Below are 23,366 nucleotides of genomic sequence, written 5' to 3' on the forward strand. Positions count from 1 at the left end.
ATAAAATTAATATTAATGTAATAATTAAAATCACAACAATATTTTCTTTTAAAAAAATGAAATTTAGTTATTTTATATACATATTTATTATTTTTATTAGAAAATTAAAATAAATACTTTATAATATTTTGTCTATTATACACTACATTTTTTATTTAAAAATTCAAATCTATCCAATAATATATTTACAAATATGAAATAATAATTAATATTTTTTTTCTTTGCTTTAGTTGATATTTTAATTTTCACTTTTTGTATCAACTATAAATGAAAATAAATACAAATATTTTTTAATTTTAGTCATTGATTTTTTTTATTATTATTATTGCTTATTCATAAATGGACGTAACGAATTTAAGTAAAACTCCTACGAACAAAATTTTAACAATTAGTAAATTAAATATTTTTTTTTACTAATAATTAATATATCTAATATATTAAACATTTTAAAAAAATTAATTAATCATTTTAACGTGCTAAGAAGAGAACTTTATAAATTTAAGAGGACATTATAAACCTACAAATGGTAAGCTCGGATGATATAAAATTAATTAATTAATTAATTTTTATTTGTTAACCATTAAACACTTTACTGTAGACAGTTTGTAACTATAGTTGGGTCAAAAGTCTATTTTATCTTTGTAATTTCATTCTACCTCTTAAATACCACTAATTCTCTAATGAACAATTTGTCGAGGATCGTCAATGCAAGAGGAAGAAGAAATACTTAATCGACCGAAAAAGGGCTTTGTACATATCTCATTGTCATTCACCAATGCATGAAGAAACCCTCGTCCTCTAGTGAAGATAAGTAGAATGATTATCTCGAGAGAGAGAGAGAGAGAGAGATGGGGAGGTTGCATGAAACAACCCGCCAATTTAGAACCGCTATCACATGTATATTATGACTCTTACGAAATTTCCATGACCTTGCATCAAACGTCGTTACTTATCCTACAACTCCTTGTTCTTATCGAAAAGAAAAACGTTATGAAATCAAGACTGAGTAATAATAAAATAGGGGTCAGAAAATGCAAACACAAGATATTCGTTATTCATTAGACCTAAAACCATGACCTTAGGCGTCATTCCTTCCGTGCTCGGATCCGTATCACTTTTATACACAGATTCCTCTATGCAACAATCTATGTCATAAAGTCTCGTAATTCCAAAACAGTGATTGACATACAAGAGAATCATGTTCAAGTAATAACATAAAGATAAAATTGGGTGTGATATGCCGGTAACATTAGTAATATACTCAGCTTTGTAATTATTCGATTGAATTGACCTGATTGTTCGATTCTGTGGGTTGACTTGTACGTTAAACCAACCCTAAAATTATGAAATAAAATTTTAAAATTTAAATAAACCCCATATGGATTGCCCATAGAAATGCCCTAGTTTGTTTAAATAAAAAAAATAAAAAAATAAAGTAGAAAAAGAATGGTAAGAAGGAAAAAGGGGGAGCGCACGCGGAGTTCCGTTGGTAACGAAGGGAAAGAGGGCGCAGGCTCGTGCATGGGTTGCAACTGTGATGATTATGATACCAAATTTGGGTTTCAAAATTTCCCAAACCAAATTAAATGAAAGCATCTTCCTCGTGCATTCAAATTTCATATAAACACAAAATTTGACAGCTTTTTCTGTTTTTCTTTTTAGCTTCTTCTCCTAACTTTGATCAATAATTTTCCCCCTATACCCCTCTTCTTTCTTCTATTTACTTTTTAGTCCTTCAACGTCTCTATCTCGTGTTTAGTAAATTTTCACAAAAGCGTAAAATTTTTTACTTAGTAGACTCGTTTTAAAACTGTGAGGCTGATGACGATACGTATTGGACTAAAACGGACAATATCGGTTAACAATGGACTTAGGCTGTTACAAATGGTATATGAGCCAGACATCAGCGATATGCCAACGAGAACGCTGGGCCTCAAAGGGGCGTGGATGATTGTGAGATCCCACAAAACATTTCTCATTAGAATGTGGAAACTTTTAAAACCATGAGACTCACGACGATACGTAAGGAGCCAAAATGGATAATGTTTACTAGCAGTGAGCTTGAGTTGTTACAAATGATATTAGAACTAGACACAATGCAGTTTGCTAGCAAACACAATGGCCTCGAAGTAAGATAGATTGTGAGATCTCACATCGGTTAGAAAGGAAAACAAAACATTCATCATAAGAGTGTGGAAACCTCTCTCTACTAGACACATTTTAAAATTATAAGACTGACGGCGATACATAACCGACCAAAGTGAACAATATTTTATATTATTATTTTAGTTCAATAATAATAGAAATGAGAGTTTAAACTGATTATATTTAATGAGTATCAAAATATTGTTGAATTTAATTTATTAAGAAATATTGAATGTTATGTTTGTAAATAAATTAAAGGTGTTTAATATAATATTAAAATCATTTTATTTATTTTTTGTATTTAAAAAAATAAAAATCTTGATTTTGTTCTTACATTTTTATCACTTGTAAAAACGATTTAAATTTCTCATTGGAAATTATATTAAATTTTAAAAAAATTAAAACAATTTCATTTATTTATTATTATTTAACACATAAAAATGAGAATTTATAATTTATAATTTATGGACATGTAGCAAAATATAATTTTCTCTAATGGTCGATTAATAGCAAAATATTTCCCTATAACGGTCCTCGCGATCAGCAACTTATTGATTATCGTCGTCTTCTTCTTCTCTTTTATATTTTTTCCTTTCCACGTGCCATTTTTTAATTTTGACATATTTATTACGATCCATAGATTTTCCGCTTAAACGTCACATTCAATAGATACATCAATATCACTCATTTTCAAATTCATCGTCAAATCCCGATCCACGTGGCTCAAACACAATAGCAGAACGTAATATCTACTAAAAAGTTGGCCCGTAAAAATAAATTTTTTTATCAATAATCGACGTAAAAAAATTAGAAATCGATATTATGAGTAAAATGAAATAATTAATGAAATATTATATTAGAGGTGGGTAGGAGCAATAAAAGTATATAAGGAATATATGGTAAAGTTTGGTGTTTTTTCCGTGTATAAATTGAGGGCCAGACAAACATTTTATAAACTCCATTTTTGTTCAAAATTAAAGCTCTTTTTCTCTCGGTTTCTGTGGGAGAAAGATAAGTAAGAAAAAACCCATTTTTAATAATTATTACATAAAAAATATTTTGAAATTAAAAAAAAAAAAATTATTGTTCTTTGTTCTTAATTTTCTCACGATGTTCTTGGCTTCAATTTGTTCTTGGATTTGTTTCAGATGGAAGATTATAATTTGGAGCAAAATCATCATCCATGCAACTTTCAAGGGATTATGGAGATGTGTTCTGCAACTGTGTCGAACTCGCCGAGTAACGGCGGCTCCGACGACCGTCGTGTAATGTACGATAATTCGGTTTCGGCGTGGCGGAGGTCTTTTGTGGTGGGTAGTCAAGATGAAGCGGCGAGCGGCGGCGGGAAGGTGGCGGATGGACGGTGGAGTAATGGGTTGTCTCGTTTCAGTAAGATTGGCGGCGGAGAGATGAGCTCCAGCGACGGTAAGGGGAATGTCGGCGACGGCGGGAATTCTGAGCAGATCTTGTTTGGTCGGAGTGTTGACCCTAATATGGATCCGAGGAAACTCAAACGGTGAACCCTTTTTTTTTTTTTTTTCTCATTTTGGATTTAATTTTATTGTTTGGATTTTTAAATTTAACAAACAATTTTGGAAATTTTTTTAAAATTTTGAGTCTGAATTTTAACCATTTTTTTNAATTCTAAACTAAAAAAATAAGCTTTTTAAATTTATTTCTTCAAATTTTAGAAATATTTGAATGAAAATTAAATAATTATCAAACGGTTGTTTTGAAAGTGAACAGTCTGCTCGTCCGGATCGGTATACTCTTTTTTTTTCCTCTCTTTCAATTAGGGTTTGTTTTAAGCAGTCGAACAGTCTAATCGTAGAACGTTTCATCGATCGACTCTATTTTTTAAGCGTTTTTTTTCTTCTTTTCGTTCTTCTAATTAGGGTTTTTTTTTCTCGTAGAATAATGTCAAATCGTGTTTCAGCTCAAAAATCAAGGCTGAAAAAGGTTCAATATGTAGCAGACATGGAAAGGAAGCTGAAAGCCTTGGAGGTATTTTTTTTTTTTTTTTCATACTTGCTTAGAATGGTTCATTTTTTTTTATTTTCCCAAGGTTTAAAAATTCTTGATATATTTAAATTTATTGACGAAAATAATGAAAAATAAATATAAAAAAGTTTGAGTTGAGGAATTAAAACTTTAATTTAAATTTTCAATTTCTTGAATTCGAAATTTTATATCATGATTTTCGTGTTCTTGTTTCCATTTCTAAATTTTATAGAAATTAATTTTAGCCGTTACACAATTGAATGATTAAAAATAATTTAAATTCGTTAAATTTTAAAAATATATATATATATATATATATTAGATGATGACGTTTAGATCAAAACAAGACACGTCAATCAAATTAAAGTACATGTCGATCGAGTCGATGAATCAACACAAAATGTATTTAATTCGAATATTAACCGATTCTCAAATAATTTGGTAACTTCTAATGTTCTTTTAGCCAATAAAGCTCATTTGGCGTATCTTTTGAGGAAAAAAATATTTTAAAAGCCATCTCGAGCTCTCGTTGAAACACGACTCGATTTAAATAATATATATTGGCATAAAATGAAAAATGTGTATCTATATATATATATATATATATATACATGTGATTATTATTGCAGGCACATATAGCAATTCTATCTCCTCAAGTGGAGCTGTACAAAAACCAGCAGCAAGTGTTGCAAATGGAGCAAAAGAGGTTGAATCAGAAGATTTTGTGTTGCTCAAGGAACAAGCTCATGAGAGACGGTGACGTTTTGAATTTATTAAATTTTATGTTTTTTTTTTAATTTTTTTATTTTTAATTTTACATATATTTGATTAAATAGGATCAACGGAGTTTTTCTTTGGTTAAAAATTATCCTCCGTCCCTGAATCATTATAAATTATGTTACCTCCGTAAAATTTTACGGGCACATAGTAATATAGTCGTGTTAATATTTGGTCGGTATGTTATGCAGCTGAAATTGAAGAAAACAAAGCTGAACTGCACAGGCTGAGGGAGCTCCATATGAAGCAGCAGCAGCAGCAGGAGGCTGAAGCCGCCTGGGAGACAGCTTTCCAAATGCCGGCGGACCTTCATGCATCTGAGTTGAGCAACGTGGTCTCTCCCCCTCCCAATCAAGGTAATTTTTATTCTACTTTTAACCTTGTTTCGATGGTTCAACTTCAATTTTGTGTTTAATAGATTAACGTCAGGAGGCGTTATGAGTTTAATATTTTCATCACCCGAATATCCAAACCTCTTAGATGTCAACCTGCTACACTGTTTTTGTTACTTTTCGATGAGTAACTGAGCTAATCTATAATTTGTGAACTTTTAGGATATAGGTTGTTATAACTAGTCTTTAGAGGGTAAACGAGTTAATATATAATTTGTGAACTTTTAGGATTTGGGTTATTATAACTGTTCTTTAGAAGGCAATCGAGCTAATCTATAATTTGTAAACTTTTAGGATCTAGGTCGTTATAACTGTTCTTTAGAAGGCAACCGAACTAATCTATAATTTGTGAACTTTTAGGATCTAAGTCGTTATAACTGTTCTTTAGAGGGTAACCGAGCTAATCCTTGATTTGTGAACTTTTAGGATCTGGGTCGTTATAATTGGTCTTTAGAGAGTAACCGAACTAATCTATAATTTGTAAACTTTTAGGATCTGGGTCGTTATAACTGTTCTTTAGAAGGCAACCGAGCTAATTTATAATTTGTGAACTTTTAGGATTTAGGTCGTTATCACTGTTCTTTAGAGGGTAACCGAGCTAATCTTTAATTTGTGAACTTTTAGGATCTAGGTTGTTATAACTGTTCTTTAGAGGGTAACCGAGCTAATCTTTAATTTGTGAACTTTTAGGATCTGGGTCGTTATAACGGGTCTTTAGAAAGTAACCGAGCTAATCTATAATTTGTAAACTTTTAGGATCTGGGTCGTTATAACTGTTCTTTAGAAGGCAATCGAGCTAATTTATAATTTGTGAACTTTTAGGATTTAGGTCGTTATAACTGTTCTTTAGAGGGTAACTGAGCTAATCTTTAATTTGTGAACTTTTAGGATCTAGGTTGTTATAACTGTTCTTTAGAGGGTAATCGAGCTAATCTTTAATTTGTGAACTTTTAGGATCTGGGTCGTTATAACGGGTCTTTAGAAAGTAACCGAGCTAATCTATAATTTGTGAACTTTTAAGATCTGGGTCGTTATAACTAATGTTTAGAGGGTAACCAAGCTAATCTATAATCGAGAAAAAGAATTTTACATACGGTTAAAATTGGAGTCGTTTGTTTTAAGAAATTTAAAATAGGTGAATGACTTATTAACGAAAAAATTACTTTATACTTTTAACCCCAAAAAATTACTTTGTTTTTAAGAAAATTAATTTGACTTAAATGTAATTGAATTAATCAAATAAATATACTGAATTGTTTTTATTATGTTTTTTTTATGTATGACGGAGAGAGAACAGTAGGAGGAGATGGGCTGGGCCGGTTCAACCCAGGAACCCGTTATAAAACGGAGTACAAGTGGATGCCAACACCTGGGCTTCGTCCAGTTTCTGAGCCCACTTCCAACCAATTGGGCCAACAACGAGTGGGAAAGCCCAACTAAAGCCAGTGGGCCAGGTACTGGCCCCGGATTCACAACCGCAAATATAATAAATGAACTTGAGAACTTTTAAAAGATTGAAATTGTCAAAAAAAAAAAAAAAAAAAAAAAAAAAAAAAAAAAAAAAAAAAAAAAAAAAAAAAAAAAAAACTGTATCTATACTATAAAATGGCATGGTATATTTCCAATTATAAATTCAGTTGGTTCCAAATTGAAATATCTGGGTGAATTGTATATTTTTAATTGTTTTAATTGATTTTTTATATTGTTAATTATAATTGTAATTACATATTTTTATTTAAAAAATATTTTATTTTTTTTATTGGAGAGTTTGAATAAATATGGTTTGCTTACCTCATATTTATAATTCGCTTTCTATATAAATTTCGACATTCTCGTTTTCTTATTTTCGTAGACTTTCAATACAAACGTTTATTTAAAATATATATATATATATATATATATATATATCAACGTTCACAAAATTCTTGGTCTCTATAGACCACAAGTTTTTCTGAACAAAAAAACATGAAATTTGAATCGACCATGGTCAGTTTTCTCAACCCTATTTGTGTTTCGTACGTTGTGACTGTTAGACGAACACGACTCTCCACAATGGTATGATATTGTCCACTTTGAGCATAAGCTCTCATGGCTTTGCTTTGGGCTTCCCCAAAAGGCCTCATACCAATGGAGAGTGTATTCTTAGATTATAAACCCATGACCCATGACCATTCCCTAAATTAACCGATGTGGGACTTTCATCATCCAACACCTCCCCTCGAACAAAGCACGCCTCCCCTTAATCGAGGCTTGACTCCTTTGGAGTCTTAGTCATTTTTTACTGCCTTCGTACCTTCAAGGAGGCTTGACTCCTTTTTGGAGTCCTTTGTTCGACATTCGAGGATTTGCCAATCTATTGGCACGGCTAAGTTTAGGGCATGGCTCTGATACCATGTTAGACGAACACGACTCTCCACAATGGTATGATATTGTCCACTTTGAGCATAAGCTCTCATGGCTTTGCTTTGGGCTTCCCCAAAAGGCCTCATACCAATGGAGAGTGTATTCTTAGATTATAAACCCATGACCCATGACCATTCCCTAAATTAACCGATGTGGGACTTTCATCATCCAACAGTGACCTTGCTATGCATATATGTACAGAGCAATAACGTGCGAAATTGAGGTGACAACTTTATTTTAAAAATGGGGTATATCGCTCGTGAATTATCCTAGATTAAAATTGTCTATTCCGATCCTAATTGACACGTAGAGATACATCAATTCCCAAGAAACCGTGAACCATTAGTGTTAACATAAAAAACGATTTAATTTTTATTATATAATCAGACAACAAATTTGAGCGGTAAATTATGATTGGTTTGCACATTGATTTTTTTTTTGTTAAGTTAACTCAATGAATATAATCAACCCGAAAATAGGGTTACAACATAACCCGACTATACCCTATTTTAATTTATTATTAAAATTTAAAAAATATATAACGTTCGTAATTAATGTTAGTGATTAAAAAATGCTTGATAGTTGATATTTACGGTATATTTACGATATTTTAGTATTAATTTAATGCATAGATAAATATAATTTTTTTTATAGAATAAGATGGGTAAAAAACATTACTCAAATTCAACCCAATTCTGCATATACATTTAGCGGTAAAATAATGAAGAAAAAATTTAAAGAGGAGTGGAAATTTTAAGAATTTAAGGAAGAAATTGGCCTAAAAAACATGTCCAAAAGCAGTTTGATGATTAAGATACCCATTTTCTTTCGTTTTCTGAAATCTGAACTTTGAGAGTTCGTCGTCTGAAGAAAAAACAGGGAGATTATCTGAAAATTATCTAATTTCAGCTGAAGCATACCAGTTGTTCCTGATTCTCTTTTCTCTCCTCGCAATTCTCGAATCATTTTTGTTTGTTTTTTTCCGTATTGTTACTTAACAAGAGAAATCTCTCTGACTTCTGCATTCCGTTGATCCAATTTGCATGATTTGAGCCGCGATTTACTCCACCAGATCTCTAATGGCGTCCTCCAGCAAGGCTGAATCTAATGGAGAAGATGAAGCCATGGAAGACGAGGAGGTGTGTTTTTCTACTTTTCTCCTGTTAACTCTTATTGATCATTCAACATCGTAAATTGCCTTCATATGCTCCTGCTTATTTTGGACCGTAGTAGCTTACGACAATGGCAATTTGCTTTGGCATTTCGATTCATTTTTCTTTTGAGGTACTCTGGAGGTTTATTGGTCTTTAGGAATGTACTGATCTCAATTTTAGCCGACCAGAGTATAGGAACTGAGTATTTTCTTCATTTATGTGGCATTTGTTCAGGTTGAGCACTTCGATGATTTTACTATTGCGTCAACATGGGAAAGGTAGCTTCTCTAACCTCTTGATGAATCGAGAGTACAGGAGTACTATCTCTTGTCGTTACTATGTATCTCTTTAGATTTAAGTCCGATTGCAATTAAATTGAATACAAAACTCGCCGAGACTTTTCTCTATTTGGTGATGGAAAATGTACAAGTAGAAGCTCTCTGCACTAAACCTCTTTCAACTTGTAGAGTAAACTCTCCTTGAACTGAAGAAAAAGTTCTTCTATTAGGACAATTTATCAGTGGGCTAAAAAACAAGATAAAAGTAGAGGATATCATGATTTATTTTACCTCACTTCGTAAGTGTATCAGGTGGAACTTGTTCTAATTGTCATGTTTATTTTCTCTTAAGATTCATTTCTGAAATAGAGGCAGTTTGTCGACAATGGATGGCAGATGGTCCAAATAATTTGTTGGTAAGTAATTTTTCTCTGAAGGCCATGCTTTTCTATCTTCTATGTTTCTGAAACTATTGTACAAGATTACATTTCAATTTTCCTGCAAATAGGTTATTTTGATATTTGGGGGAGATAATTTTCTTTGAATGTTCTCAATACCTCAAAAGCTTCACCTTTTGTTTTCCTTGCCTCCTAGAATAGGTGTATTATTATTAGCTTCATTATTTTGTATTTTTCTTTCATTCATTTATTTTCTAAAATTCTTCGCGGCATCTTCAGATGGAATTTGTTTGAAAAATTATTATTATCATTATTCAATAGAAAATAATATGATGTCTGTATGATTATCTAGTTGGAAGGTTATCTTTTCTTTTCTCTTTTTTGCCCACCCATCATTGTTGCTGTTCATTGGGATGATTTATCCAATCCAATAGAGTATTTAAAGAGTCTTAGTGGAATATCTATCTACCACATTGCATATGATTTTCTATTCTTAACAGCACGTCTGGCATTTTAGTATTCTTGGGTGGCCGCATGCAATTTTCTGCCGTCTATTTTCTTAATCACTTATCATTTTATTAATATATTTTTTATTTTTTAATAATTTCATGCTATTTTTATTACTTATCTGCAGAAAAAGGATGCAACTCCGTTAGAAATCTCAACTAACCTATATAAGGTTAAATCTGATCTTAAGTGTGATAATAAAAACTATTCGATGGAGTATTACTTTGGAAATAGCAATCATGGTACTAGAGAATTCTCCCATATTTAAAAGTTTAGTTTCATGTGTTGTCGAGCCACCGTTATGCACTTACTTCTACTCGACAGGCAAAGTTGTGGACTGGGAATTAAGCTTGCATGAATTACAGTTATGCTTTGGGGTACAAGAGTTTTTGGTACGTTAGTACTCATGTTTTGCAGTTTGTATGAAATATTAATAAATTTACATATTTTATAGATATTTTCTATATATACCACCAGGTGATTGCTCCTCAAAGTATTAGTGGCGTAATTCTCGATTCACCTGAGGCCAGCAAGCTTTTAAGTGCAGTTGCCATTGCTTTGACAAACTGTTCCAGGTGGAGCTCTGATGTTGAAATTTCTTATATGGAACTCTTGATGAAGTGTTTATTTTTTTTTTAATGATCCATTAGATTAATAAACTCACAAAGATTACAATCTTGTGGTAATTCATGGCCGCTGTTTGTTTGTTTCTTTTTTTTTTTCCTGCTCTTTACCTGAACCTTTGACGTTTTGATATAGGATAACATGCAAGATTTCTATTAAGTGTCTTAGACAATATCTATTTCTATGTGTGAATGCAGCTTTTGGCCAGCTTTTGTTCCAGTGCATGATCCATCGCGAAAAGCATATATTGGTATCCAAAATATGGGAACAACTTTTACTAGGAGATTTGAAGCAGATCGCATTGGTACCCAAGTGCCAATAAAACTTATGCATTTGGAAGGACTATATGAGTTGTTTGTTTCAAAGTTTGTAAGTGCTATGGATGCTTGTATTTCTTGCTAGTTTTCCTCAGACCATCACCTTAATTCTTGAACTTCACATTGTCACTATTGCACCTTCTCTCTTTCTTAGCATACCTGTTCATTTTTCCTTTACAACTAAGTTGTGTTTGTTTTTTTTTTTTTTTTTTTTTTTTTTTTTTTTTTTTTTTTTTTTTTTTTTTTTTTTTTTTTTTTTTTTTTTTTTTTTTTTTTTTTTTTTTTTTTTTAATTAAAAAATTAGACTCTGATTTAACTTCACAAGAACACACAGGAGAGATATATATAGTTATGTCACAAGTAGGTATTTACAATTTATGAATTTTCCCCATCTTATATATTTCTCCATTAAAGTAAAAAAAGAATCTTGATGTGGGGTGAATTTATCTAATTTCCATGTAACCTCCTATTATTCGTTATATTCACATGTTTAATCTTTACAAATATCTTTCTTTTTTCTTTTCATACTTTTCTTTTGCCTGCTGCATATTAGAAACTAGAGTTCTTAATGCAATTCTTAGTTTTCCCAAAACTATATAATTTTTCTCTTTTTGAAGGCCTACTCCTCCATGGAAATTTCGATGAATCTCTTCAAAGTCCATTTTACCATGAAGCTGACCTTCAAAATTCTCTTATCTGATGATGACGACATCCGCAGAGATGATGCTGAGATGACAGAATCAGTATATGAAAGTGCCGTTGGTACTAGTGGAAAAGGGCAATGGGATGATGACTGCCCATGGAGTGAGTGGTATTCCTCGGAAGATCCTGTGAAAGGTGAAAATATTTAAGATACTATCTCTCATTCTCTCTTTGGCCATTTGAGGTTTGTGTATATATGATCATGTGATTAGGTTACCTCTGATATGCTGACATATTACTTCCTAAACAGCGATCAGAGTTTAAAATACCAGATATAATGGATTTGGCATCCCTTATTTTGTACAATTTATTTGAAGTTTTATGAGCTTACATGTTCAAATATTCCAAGTTGATAAATCTCCCTTCATTTAGGCAGAAGTAAAGGGAAACGAGAGAATTATATTATATAGTCTCATTTAACATGGAGGATAATAGCTCTTGGATGTGCACAGGATTTGAATTGATTGCCTCATGGTCAGAGAAGATGGTAGAGAGCTCCTTGGAAATGGCTGAGTTGGAAAATTCTTCACCTCATGAAGCTAAGAAATGGATTTTGTTTCCAATTCTATCACCAAATATGTAAGAAGTGCAATGTTTGGTTGGATATATAATTTTTTTTTCCCGTAAAACCATGAACATACTTGTACGGTACACCATTATTTTGAAAGCTTGAGAACAGATCAAAAAGAAAAATCTTAGCTCTTGACAAATAGAAAAAAGCTTCTATTTTGTGATATTCTCATTTTTATGCTTAGATATGACTGTTCAAATATATATGACAGTACTAGAGTTTAGTTCTTTTTTTTTTTTTTTTTTTTTTTTTTTTTTTTTTTTTTTTTTNAATAAGCCAATGAGATTGCGGAAGGACCCTTTTGAACGACAAGGATGAGCCACCAAAATTTAGCACCCCAAACTTGTTAAGGATCTCTTTCCACCGCTTGGGAGGTTCTATTCCATTTCCTCTTGTGAAAAACTTTCCACAAAACTACTCCAACAACATTTTACTAAACAAATTTTCTGTTCCTTTGATTGTGGTGCAAGAGATAGGGTAGAGAAACCCAGTGATTAAAGTGACTGCAATTTGTTAAAAAAAAATCTAGGTTACGAGGCAGTAAGTGAACATGTCTTTCCACAATTTCACACAAAATTTCTTCGTATTCTAGAGTATCATAGAGGTAAGGAATAACATCAACAAAAATTTAAACGATCTGTCGAAGTAGAAAAAACACTCATTGATTTTAAATGATGAATTATACATATTCTGTGCGTGACATTTTTCCCATTGTACGCTTTTGCTGAAGGTTTGATATCATGTTTTTGTTAATGTGATTGCATTTTGTATACGTTTCTTTAAATAATGAAGTTTCTTATATGGTTCATCATTTCCTGCTGTTTTCTTTTACGATGTTTCATTGTTTATTGCATGTTACTTGAGTATTGATTTTCACTTTGTTGCCGATCCTAAATAAATGAGAATTTGATCAAGAATTTTATGTATACAATTTGTTAAATTACAAATTTAGTCATTGAGTTTTGAGGTTTGTATCTACTTGATTTTTTTAACTTTCATAATTACAAAATTTAGACTATTTGTTTTTGATATTTTAGGATTCTTTAGGATTCTGTTAGACAAAAAATTCAAATTTATATTTAATTGATCAATTAGTTATAAAACATTTCGAATTTGTCAGGTACTTATTAAACACAATTGAAAGTTCAAAAACTAATTAGATACGAAATTAAAAGTTTTGAAGCCTATTGGACACTTAATGTTCAAGGACCAAATTTACACAAACCTCGAAGTTAAGGGGCTGAACTTCTAATTTAAACTATAAAATTTCATATGAGGGCATAAATCATATGTGTTGACTACTGATTTTTGTAGGTACCTTGTAGTTCTACTTAGTCTAGAAATCTTAATTCATTTTTTTTATTTTTTCATGATTATTTAGAACTGATACCACCATGGGAAACAGAGTTGGATTTTCCTCTCAGTTGTATCTTCTAATTGATGCATTAGATATGTCCTTCCAAGCTCAATTTATGGAAGATTTTGTCTCAGGTAAGTATTGTTCATAACCACACAGTTACATGTAAATGTTTAGTTTTAATACGTACTCCGTCCTCTTTTTTGTTTTGGCAGTTGAGAACCCAGGTTCAGATAATTTTAAGTCTTCTACAGCAGTACCTCCACCCACAGTTATTGATCGTGTGCTTAAAGAACTCTTTCATGAAGGTAAAAATGGTAAATTTTAAAAAAACATGAATATGCTCATCACAGCATCCATGAAAATCGTAACAAATTGCATCTTTCAGAATTCAGACACCTTTTAGCTGTTTATGGCTTAAGTGGCCGGTGATAGCTGTCCTTAATATGTCAGTCATTTATAAATTTCTCAGTATATCGAGTTTGCAGCTTATTAACAAATCTCCAGTGCATTCCCGGCTTAGATGGGAGCTGCAATGGAGACACATTATTGTCTATTGAGCGCTGTGTCCAAGAACATAGTTCAGAGGATTAGTAAGATCCAGGTTGATGCTTAACATTGATGTTGTATGATATATAATCATCCATGTATTACGTGCAGGAAAAAAATCCCCTTATTTTTCCAAGGGTGAGCATAGGACTTCTCAAGCAATTAAAGCTGCAGCCCTCGATTCTCTTTTTGCACAGTTTTGTTTGCATGTTCTATGGTTTGGAAACTGCAACATACGAGGTATGGTTCCACATACTGGCTCTCTCATGTAAAATCTAGTGGATAGGAGAATAAATATAGCACATTCAGTTGTTGATATGTTTCTTCAGTCTATTGGTTTCATTTTTTTCTTATTATTTATGTATCTATGTAATGATTTTACAGCAATAGCTACGCTGTGGGTTGAGTTTGTTAGAGAAGTCCGGTGGTGTTGGGACGAGGTACAACCTTTGCCACGAATGCCAATCAGCAGTTCAATTGACCTTTCTAGTTGTTTGATAAACCAAAAACTTCAGATGGTAATTATTTACATCTTCTAAAGACTTATTTTAGAAACTTCCTCCATGCACTTTTTTATACAACGTAGCTTTTTCTTTCCTTTTTTTTTTGGGGGGGGTGCTTGAGTTTGGTATTTGTGCACTTTATGTCCGGCATTGACACTTCAAATATCTGCTGTTTGGTATTATTGGTGAATGTGACTCCATAGTAAGATGTGTTTAAGCCAGTCTCGGGTGACATCATCTCTTTGGGTGGAACACTTTTCTATATGCCCTCATGTGAAATATTGCGTTTCCTAACAAAATGCCAGACCTCTCCTCTAGCTTTTGGAAAAGGACACTCTTCCGAAGATGAGAAAAAGACTGGATTTAATATTAACAAGGTTCCCTTTTGGAAGCTTTAACTTGAGAGAACCAACTGCGTCTTCAACAACACTTTGGAGCCCTTTGACACTTTTTTTTTTATTTGGTTTTCTTCAACTTTATATTGGTGTAAATGGAAGCCGCCTCTCCCACTACAGTCTTCTGTACTTTTATCCGTAATCCTACCTTGGGCTAGGGTTCTTCATCGTCTTTTTTTTTTTTTTTTTTTTTTTTNTTTTTTTTTCTAGCATATTTCATTTGTCCATGGAAAGATTATTCTTTCTTTTGGTTTGCAAGAGTGGAGAGCTATGAGCCCTGGGTGCTGGGAGGAGAGTTTAATGTGGCAAGGCGATCTTGGGAGGGGGCATTTACCTAAAGACTATGAGGTTGAAAAACTGTTCTTCTCCCTTATTATTTACTTTTGTCAAGTTGATCTGCTTTGGAATATTGTATTTTGTTGATCTTCCTTGGAGAAAGAGATTTTATGGGTTGAGGTGGTCCGAGCCTTCCTTTGGTGTCTTCATATGGAAAGTAACAATAGAGATTTCAGCAACAAATCTCTCCCATCTGAAAGATTTTTTGAAAAATACTTTTTTTTTTCAGGCTTTTAGTAGGTGTAAATATTTTTTCCTTTCACCGACTACAGCTTAAATGACCTGATGAAAAAAATGGATTACCTCTACTCCAGTTTTCGAGTTATTCCTCTTTCATTCTATCATTGAAACATGCGTTTCTTATAAAAACAGCATATCACTGCAAAGGCAGGAGAAAAAAAAAAACTAATTTGATTTTTGGTGGCTCTGCAGCTGGCTATATGCATCGAGAGGAAGCATCAGTCTATTGAGGAGTTTCAGGATTGTCTTGAGAGCCAGGATCCCGAATCTCCTCGTGCTGAGGTCACAACATTGTTATTTTCTTATTGCTATTTTTATGCCATCAACTTTCTACATTGTCCAAGTTGCTCTTTGTTGTTGACCTGGAAGAAACATTGAAATTACCGTACTGGCAGGAAGATGGTCCAGTTTCCGAGGACTTATCCACTATGCAGACACCTGGTGAAAATTTTGATGGGAAATGTGACAGGTGAAATAAGAAGTGAGAGCTCTTCGGTTTTACTTAATTGAAGAATAGATACTATTTTATACCATCAATAAAATTATTTCATATTAATATATTACACCATTTTTTAAAAAAAACTTCAGATGTGTTTTTCTGAATAAAACCATTTCCTTCCTGTCCTCATACTTCATTTATTACCGACGTTAATCCAACAGACACTTAAATTTGCGGTCACAATGTTTGGCACACGATAGATAGTAATTCTAGGATTGTGATAGATATTCTCAGGGTTTAATGGAGACAGGGCTGAGAATTTCTGATGTTAGATTGTATTGGTTAGGTCATACTGCTGATCTGCTTCATTGGCTACATGAATTCTTGGAATTGTAGTTCAAATTAAATCAAACATGGTTTCTTTTTTTATTTCATTTTTTTTGGACAAAATATGCAGCCATTCGTCTCCAGAGGTTGAGTTTGAATCTAAAGCAAATCTGTTCAAAGAGAGAACCAAGTCTGAAGATGTGATATCATTTACTGATCAAAAGTCTACAGACTCAACGAGACGTGGTTCAGCTGGCATAGTAGGAACCATGATGCTTCTCAATTCGTACCAGAGTATGCATTCTCCATTCACCCAGGTTTTTTTCCAAACTATCATTCCAATTCGTATATATGCTCATGCGGGGGCACACACACGTTGATCTTATTACACCCACTCTGAAATCTTGTGTTCTATCCGGGTTGAATAAAAAAAAAAAAAAAGGATTTATTTATTTTTAATTTTGTTATTATAGGATGCACCACTCATGACGGAGGACATGCATGAAGAAAGGCTCCAAGCTGTGGAGGCCTTCGGTGATTCATTTGTTAGTGCCTCTTACAAGATTCCAGCTACTGCATCTTATATTTTTTACCCCACAAATTTAATTGATGACATCTTTGTTTATAACACTGCCATGACTGACATTACTGAGGAGAGTGAACTTCAAATGTACTAAATATTACAGTCCTGAGCTGTAATATAGTTCTGGCAGAAGAACATTCAAGATTAAGATAGTAAACTCCAAAATGTCTACGGTGATCGTAATTTGAAATTCTCAGTCTAAGTCATCAGTAATTCATTTTAAAGAATGTTGGTTCTACCTTAGCACAGATTTTTCCTTCAACCATTGTTATATGATAAAATTGGATTCTTATGGTTTGGAGAAAGTTAAAATTTATCAAACTATAGGAACTCATTCTAACATTTTAAACCATAGGGACTAACCAAATTTGTAATTTTACTATAAATTTTTTTGTACTTATGTTTGGATGATGACCTTTATACTGTTCTGTACCTGCAATTTCTTTTCCATCAAAACAATGACTTACTCTGTTTTTTTTCTCTTACATTAATTTACTTTGCCTGGAAGATTCTTAACCAAATTATAATTGTATTCTGTGACAGGATTTTTCTGCTCAGTTGGAAAAAGATATTCTATCTTCAGGTGATAACTTTAATGATTTTCTGCTATCATTACTGCATCTGCATTGGCCTTGGCTCTTATTAACTGAAATCTTGGGTAAAAGAACCTAATTAAGGAATGTTTTGTGAATAAAAATTTCTTTTAATGACCAGTATTTTTTTCCATCAAAATTTATTACAGTGTGGGGAGTATGTGATGTAAACTTGCATTAAGCTGATTAAACATGTCACTTTTTGAAACCGTGAGGACCAAATAGAAATTAAATTTAAATCTCAAGAACCAAAAGTGTTAGTTTTGAAACACAGAAACTAGATTTTTATTTGGGAGAAAAAATATATTTTACCCTTTAATAAATAAGTTATCACTATGCTATTAAACACTAAGTTTCTTGCATTTCCCTTCTTGTTGATTTAGATATAGCCATACAGTTACTAGAGGAGAACATGTTAAAGGAAAAAATGAACAAATTATTAGATCAAATTACGTACATATCAATTAACTTACTAATCTTTTGGTTTAGGTGAAAGGTCTAGTGTTTGAGTAATTCTTTTGCCCATATTGGTTTATAAAATGTAGTCATTTATAGCGAACCAAAGATGATTAACTTATATATGTATTACAACTGATTCCAAGTATATAATGGAAGTTATGGCGGTTGCAACTTTACTCTGACCACTGTTTTAGTAATTGTAATATTTAAGGATCAAATTCTCATTTTTAATGCTCTCATTTTAATTGATCTTAAATCTGATTTTTTTTCATACTTATTACTCTCTATGGTCATTTGATCAATACTAAAGACCTTGGTGTGAGAAGACCGAAATCTAAAGTCCATTTGTGTTGTTGATGTAGTATCTTCTTATTGTGATGTGCCAAGTGTACAATTCTTTTCCCAATAAAAAGAATTTGTTTGTATTTCAGTTTTCCTTCTCTCTGTGCCATAGTTTAGTGTAACTGCAATATTCTAGTAAATAATATTTGGAATTTTGAGCAGACATGTCAGCATTTAAAGCAGCAAACCCTGATGGTGTCTTTGAAGATTTTATTCGGTGGCATTCACCGAGAGATTGGGAGGATTCTGATCCCAAGGATGAGGGTTTACCAAATGGCTCAGCTACGGAAACTTCTAAGGATAACTGGCCTCCTCGAGGACATTTGTCGAAAAGAATGTCTGAACATGGGAATTTATGGCGACAACTATGGAATGATGCACCTGCCTTGCCTGTTTCAGAGCAGAAGTCGCTGCTGGATCCAAACAGAGAAGGGGAAAAGGTATATTTATTAGATATATAAACTCATGCTTTTGTTCTTTCTGAATTTTGAAACATTGTGGTTGGGAAGATGTGTTGTCGTAGAATAAGGACAATCATGGCTTCCTAGAGTTACTTAAGTTTCAAAGCATTTATGACAGACAAATAATTAGGAAAAATAAAACCTACGTTTTTAGGGATTAACAGCTTCATCCAAATTGCACGCCAATGTTACATGTAGTAATTGGTCTACAACCATGTTAATGTGGTAAGTTTAAGAAGAACCCATCAGTAAGTAGCTCCGAAAGGCTAAGGGCAGACTAACCTTCGGAACTTTAGTATGGCTGCAGATTTGTGTTCAGCCGAAGAATGGTTCAAGTAGTATTACTGCATATGTGGACTTCAATTAGTGCACTTTAACCAAAGCAATTTGATGTTGAATAATAACCAAGATAAGACTTCTCCTTTCAATCTTTTTTGCAAAAATGTACAGTTTGCTGCCTCCTCTTGGAGTGCTTTACATAATTCTTTTGGTAACACAGTGCTCGCTCATCAATTAAGACTAGAGGCTCTTTATTTATTAACCTCCAAACTAGGGTTAGGGACCCCTCATATCTAAGGCCTTGAGGCGGTGCGTTTCTCTTTTGATGATATATATTCCTTTCTTTGTTTCCCATCCGAAAAAAAAAAAAAAAAAAAGAAAGAAAAAAACTTCATGTGTGCGCCTGGATTGTGGAAAGTGGGAAGCTGTAATTAATAGTATTTTTTATTGAGTTTGCCTTTATGTACTCATAAACCCTGTACTTTTGAGTACATAGTTTTGTTGTTCATGACATCTCGAATTCTGCAGATTCTCCACTACCTGGAGACATTACGACCACATCAATTACTTGAGCAAATGGTTTGTACTGCCTTCAAAGCTGGAGCAGATACATTAAGTCAGACTAGCTATGGAGGATTGAAACTGATGAAAACTAAAATGGATCAACTTTACTCTACTATGGCATCTGTTTTGAAGTTCTTGCAAGGTAGACAAATATATAATCTTCATGTTTTTTTATTACAATCATTTTCCTTCATGTCATGCAAGTATGCTGCAGGAAATCGTTTGTCTGCTGAGAGTGAGGTTATTGATGACCTAAGACGATTATGTGTTGTTTTTGAGCACGTGGAAAAGTTGATGGCTCTTGCAGCTTCTCTCCATCGTAAATTATTACAGGCACCTCGTCTGTCTGAAGCAATCTTCAAAGACTACTACGAATTTTACCTGCCAAGAATGGGAACTGGCATGTCGAGCAATAAATTTGACACGGTAATCATTTTATAGGTTTTCCTGAGAAAAAGGGCTTCATACTTGAAAATTTTCCATTTAGTTGATATGAGATATCATTAATAATATTATGGTTTCTTAGGCTCCGTTTGATAACCATTTGGCTTTGGTTTTTGAAAATTATGCTTGTTTTCTTCTTATTTCTTTACAACTTTTGGTTTTTGAAAATTGTGCTGTTTTTCTCCTTACTTCTCTACAATGAGTTTCGCCTTTTTTAAGAATACATTTGAGCCAAATTCCAAAAACAAAAACAAATTCTTGAAAACTATATATATATATATATATATATATATTTTTAATAGTTTTTATAACCTTACATGTGTAGATAACCAAACTAGGAAATCCATAGGTGAAAGTAATATTTATAGGTATTTTTTATTTAAAAAAAGGCCAAATGGTTATGAAATGGGGCCTTAAGTATTCAAATTTAGGTAAATATATACTTTAGTCTTTAATGTTTGGATAATTCCTTAATAGTGACTATTATTTTAGAAGTTTTAATTTAGTTCCTTATGTAATTAGTCCCTCAACGTTGAAAATTGTTGAAATTTTTTTAAATTAGCTAATGATAAACTTACATGACATAATACTATTTAGTGAAACTATAGAATTGAGAGGAGAAGAAGATTCATCGAAGAAAATAAATTTCAAAATTTTCTACCAATTTTCGAGAAAATTTGGGGAGGATTTTGAAACTTTTCTCTTTGATATTCTTTTTCCTCTTATTGTCCACCTTTACCTTTTCATTAAGAGTACTATGCAATGAAGGTTTATCATCACCTGCATATTATAAATTTGAAAGTTAAAATTTAGCCACTATGATTGATTGATTTTAAAGTTAGAATCATGTCCCTATGTTTTGATAAAACTTCATAAATAGTCTTTATAGTTTCTATTTATGAGGATTTTATCAAATCATATGAACTAGTTCTAACATTTAAAACTATAGGAACTAAATTTTGTCTCTCAAAACTATAGGAATCAAATTGGTAATTTAACCTAAAATTTTCCAGCAATGAGGGACTAAGAAGACCATAAGAGATTAGATTGAAACATTCTAAACAATAGGGACTGAATTGAAAGAATACCCAAACATTTGGGATTAAAACACACACACACACACACATATATAGCCTCAAATTTAATATATAAGATAAACTGAAGTTAAATCTACACTTGTTCTCGTTATGTTGGTCATAACCGCTCATTATGATCATCCTGGATGAAACATTTTAACCTCAGCTCGAGTCTGGTACTGACTTTCACTTCTAAATGTGTTTTATTCTTAGGAGTTTAACAAAAAGCAGCTAGTAAGAAGCCATGAAAGAGGGGCGATATCAAGCCTGTTCACTCCTCCTACAGCCAGTCAATCATGGAGGAAGGTCTTGAGCATGGGTAACCTTTTCAATGGCCACGAACCAATCCTCAGGGAGATCATCTTTTCACTGCGAGATCGTGTGAGTGGAAACCATTATGCAGATTCGACCCCTACAGCTCGAGGAGAGGCAATAGAGACTCATCGAATGTACATAAGCGGTACTTCTAACGACCTCCGTGTAGCTCTCTCTGTTACCTCATGCGATTAAATCTCTTTCTTTGTTTTAAAAAATCAAAACGCTTAGCTATATTATTGATTGATTTTTATTGATCACCACCAAATTTAGGTTTGCCTTACTGATCATATAGATTTCACCAAATCCTTCACGAGTAGAGCTGTATTGTACAGCTCAACGTTTTTGTGTGTGTATGTGTGAAAAAATAAAGTAACTTATTTAGAGATTGTGAGTGTAGGGAGTTAGGTGGTCATATATCTCAGTGATAACATTTAAAATTTCTTTTCATTAAAAATATCCCTTCATAATTTTGTGGGGTCTGGTAGTGCTGGCTTTAATGGCTTTTAAGTCAGCATCACAAGGAAATAGATCCTTTCATCCTTGGGAGAAAAAATGGAGATGAATGGTGGGTGGGAAGTAATAAATAGCATAAGGACATGTGTACTGCTACACATTTGAGGTTCATCAGTGCTTTCACACAGGATCATGCCCCACCCACCCTCTTACATATGATTTCCTTGAGGGAGAAAGGAAGAAAAAAGAGTAAGAGTAGTATTCAGTTAATGACAACTACCCCTAATTTGGTCTGTGGTTATTGGGGCAAATTAAAGAAGTTTTGTGATAGAGGTTCAAATCTCATGATGGTCACTACCTACTATCCATACTATCTACTTCTAGATATTAGGATTCCATGGATTTTTAACCATTATCTCGTGAAATTAGTTGTGGGTACATTTAAGGTGCCATACTCTTACGGTTGTTATCAATATATGAGCATGCATACAAGTTTGTCTGCATCTCGACTACTATTTGACCTTCCTGCTCCATATAATTCTTGAGTAGGTGATTATTATAGCTTAAATTCATTCTCTTATGAATTCCTGTTCAATTAGTACTTAGTAGGCCAGACCGAACTCATACAATGCATAGGTTTTGATGGAATGATGACGATGACTCGAAATCAATGAAAAGTTCTCCAGCTATCATTTACAATAATTTAGTTGGTTATTGCTTAGGATATCAGATCTTTTTAGCTTTTGGATCAATTTCTTTTGCAGAGCTGAATAATAATTAAAAGGAATCAGTAGGTGGTGGGACGATTGGAATAGCGACCTCTATTTTAATCCTAAATTCTTTTAATATGGGTAGGATATTGATTTTGGCATCTTTATGATTTTATTTTATTTTATTTTATATAATTTTCTCCTCTACCCTATAGTCTAGAAAGATGGTTGGATATAGGTGCTATGAGCCAATTAATTCAATATTATATCAAATCATGAATCTAATATTTGATTATTTCTTTTAAAAAACTGCTAATGATTACTACATTAAACGTACGATTCAACCACCCTCTACTTTCATTACACGCATTCTTTTTTTTTTTTTTGTTGTTGTTGTCAATTATTGATTCCATTTCTTCTAATTTTGCTTGACAATATTATGAAGGTTTTGTCTCATTAGATGATGAATTTTGCTCATGCCAGCGCCCAAGTAAGCCTTCTTTTTTCCAATTTCCCACCAACTTTTGTGAGCAAAATTCATCTCTATTAGCAATAAGATTAAAAACGCTTTCTTTTTCTTTAACGTTCTTTGGGAATTGGGTTAGCAATTCCTTCTTTTTATCATATTTTTATGCAGTCTATCAGGTATTTTTGCCATCTGTGAGAGTG

General features: G+C 32.6%; 2 protein-coding genes across 3 annotated transcripts; both read left to right on the plus strand.

The window, feature by feature from the left end:
• Window positions 1-3,091: 3,091 nt before the first annotated feature.
• Window positions 3,092-6,865, plus strand: LOC111492853 (basic leucine zipper 19-like). Its single transcript, XM_023142335.1, has 6 exons — window positions 3,092-3,160; window positions 3,294-3,661; window positions 4,059-4,149; window positions 4,776-4,902; window positions 5,115-5,279; window positions 6,592-6,865. Exons 2-6 carry the CDS (start codon window positions 3,294-3,296, stop codon window positions 6,753-6,755), a joined length of 915 nt encoding a protein of 304 aa, XP_022998103.1. The 5' UTR covers window positions 3,092-3,160; the 3' UTR covers window positions 6,756-6,865.
• Window positions 6,866-8,473: 1,608 nt separating this feature from the next.
• Window positions 8,474-21,919, plus strand: LOC111492852 (rab3 GTPase-activating protein catalytic subunit). 2 transcript variants are annotated; one of them, XM_023142333.1, is made up of 22 exons: window positions 8,474-8,857; window positions 9,107-9,150; window positions 9,503-9,566; window positions 10,183-10,297; window positions 10,380-10,447; window positions 10,533-10,630; window positions 10,877-11,048; window positions 11,614-11,833; window positions 12,151-12,277; window positions 13,651-13,760; window positions 13,842-13,934; window positions 14,287-14,415; window positions 14,560-14,693; window positions 15,842-15,931; window positions 16,045-16,118; window positions 16,546-16,732; window positions 16,889-16,960; window positions 17,542-17,581; window positions 18,555-18,832; window positions 19,661-19,838; window positions 19,911-20,122; window positions 21,430-21,919. In XM_023142333.1, the coding sequence occupies exons 1-22, from the start codon at window positions 8,798-8,800 to the stop codon at window positions 21,724-21,726; spliced, it is 2,862 nt and encodes a 953-aa protein (XP_022998101.1). In that variant the 5' UTR covers window positions 8,474-8,797; the 3' UTR covers window positions 21,727-21,919. The 2 variants fall into 2 exon arrangements, with proteins under 2 accessions (XP_022998101.1, XP_022998102.1); XM_023142334.1 differs by lacking the exons at window positions 8,474-8,857; window positions 9,503-9,566 and having other exon boundaries at window positions 9,127-9,150; window positions 21,430-21,917.
• The last annotated feature ends 1,447 nt before the right edge of the window (window positions 21,920-23,366 follow it).

Source organism: Cucurbita maxima, unplaced genomic scaffold (genome assembly GCF_002738345.1).
Source record: "Cucurbita maxima cultivar Rimu unplaced genomic scaffold, Cmax_1.0 Cma_Scf00018, whole genome shotgun sequence".
Lineage (NCBI taxonomy): Eukaryota > Viridiplantae > Streptophyta > Magnoliopsida > Cucurbitales > Cucurbitaceae > Cucurbita > Cucurbita maxima.

Coding starts and splice junctions, on each gene's coding strand:
- LOC111492853 (XM_023142335.1), top strand. CDS start 3,294: ATGGAAGATTATAATTTGGAGCAAAATCATCATCCATGCAACTTTCAA. Junction 3,662..4,058: donor GATCCGAGGAAACTCAAACG/GTGAACCCTTTT, acceptor TTTTTCTCGTAG/AATAATGTCAAATCGTGTTT. Junction 4,150..4,775: donor GGAAGCTGAAAGCCTTGGAG/GTATTTTTTTTT, acceptor TTATTATTGCAG/GCACATATAGCAATTCTATC.
- LOC111492852 (XM_023142333.1), top strand. CDS start 8,798: ATGGCGTCCTCCAGCAAGGCTGAATCTAATGGAGAAGATGAAGCCATG. Junction 13,935..14,286: donor TAAAGAACTCTTTCATGAAG/GTAAAAATGGTA, acceptor TATTACGTGCAG/GAAAAAAATCCCCTTATTTT. Junction 19,839..19,910: donor TGTTTTGAAGTTCTTGCAAG/GTAGACAAATAT, acceptor AGTATGCTGCAG/GAAATCGTTTGTCTGCTGAG.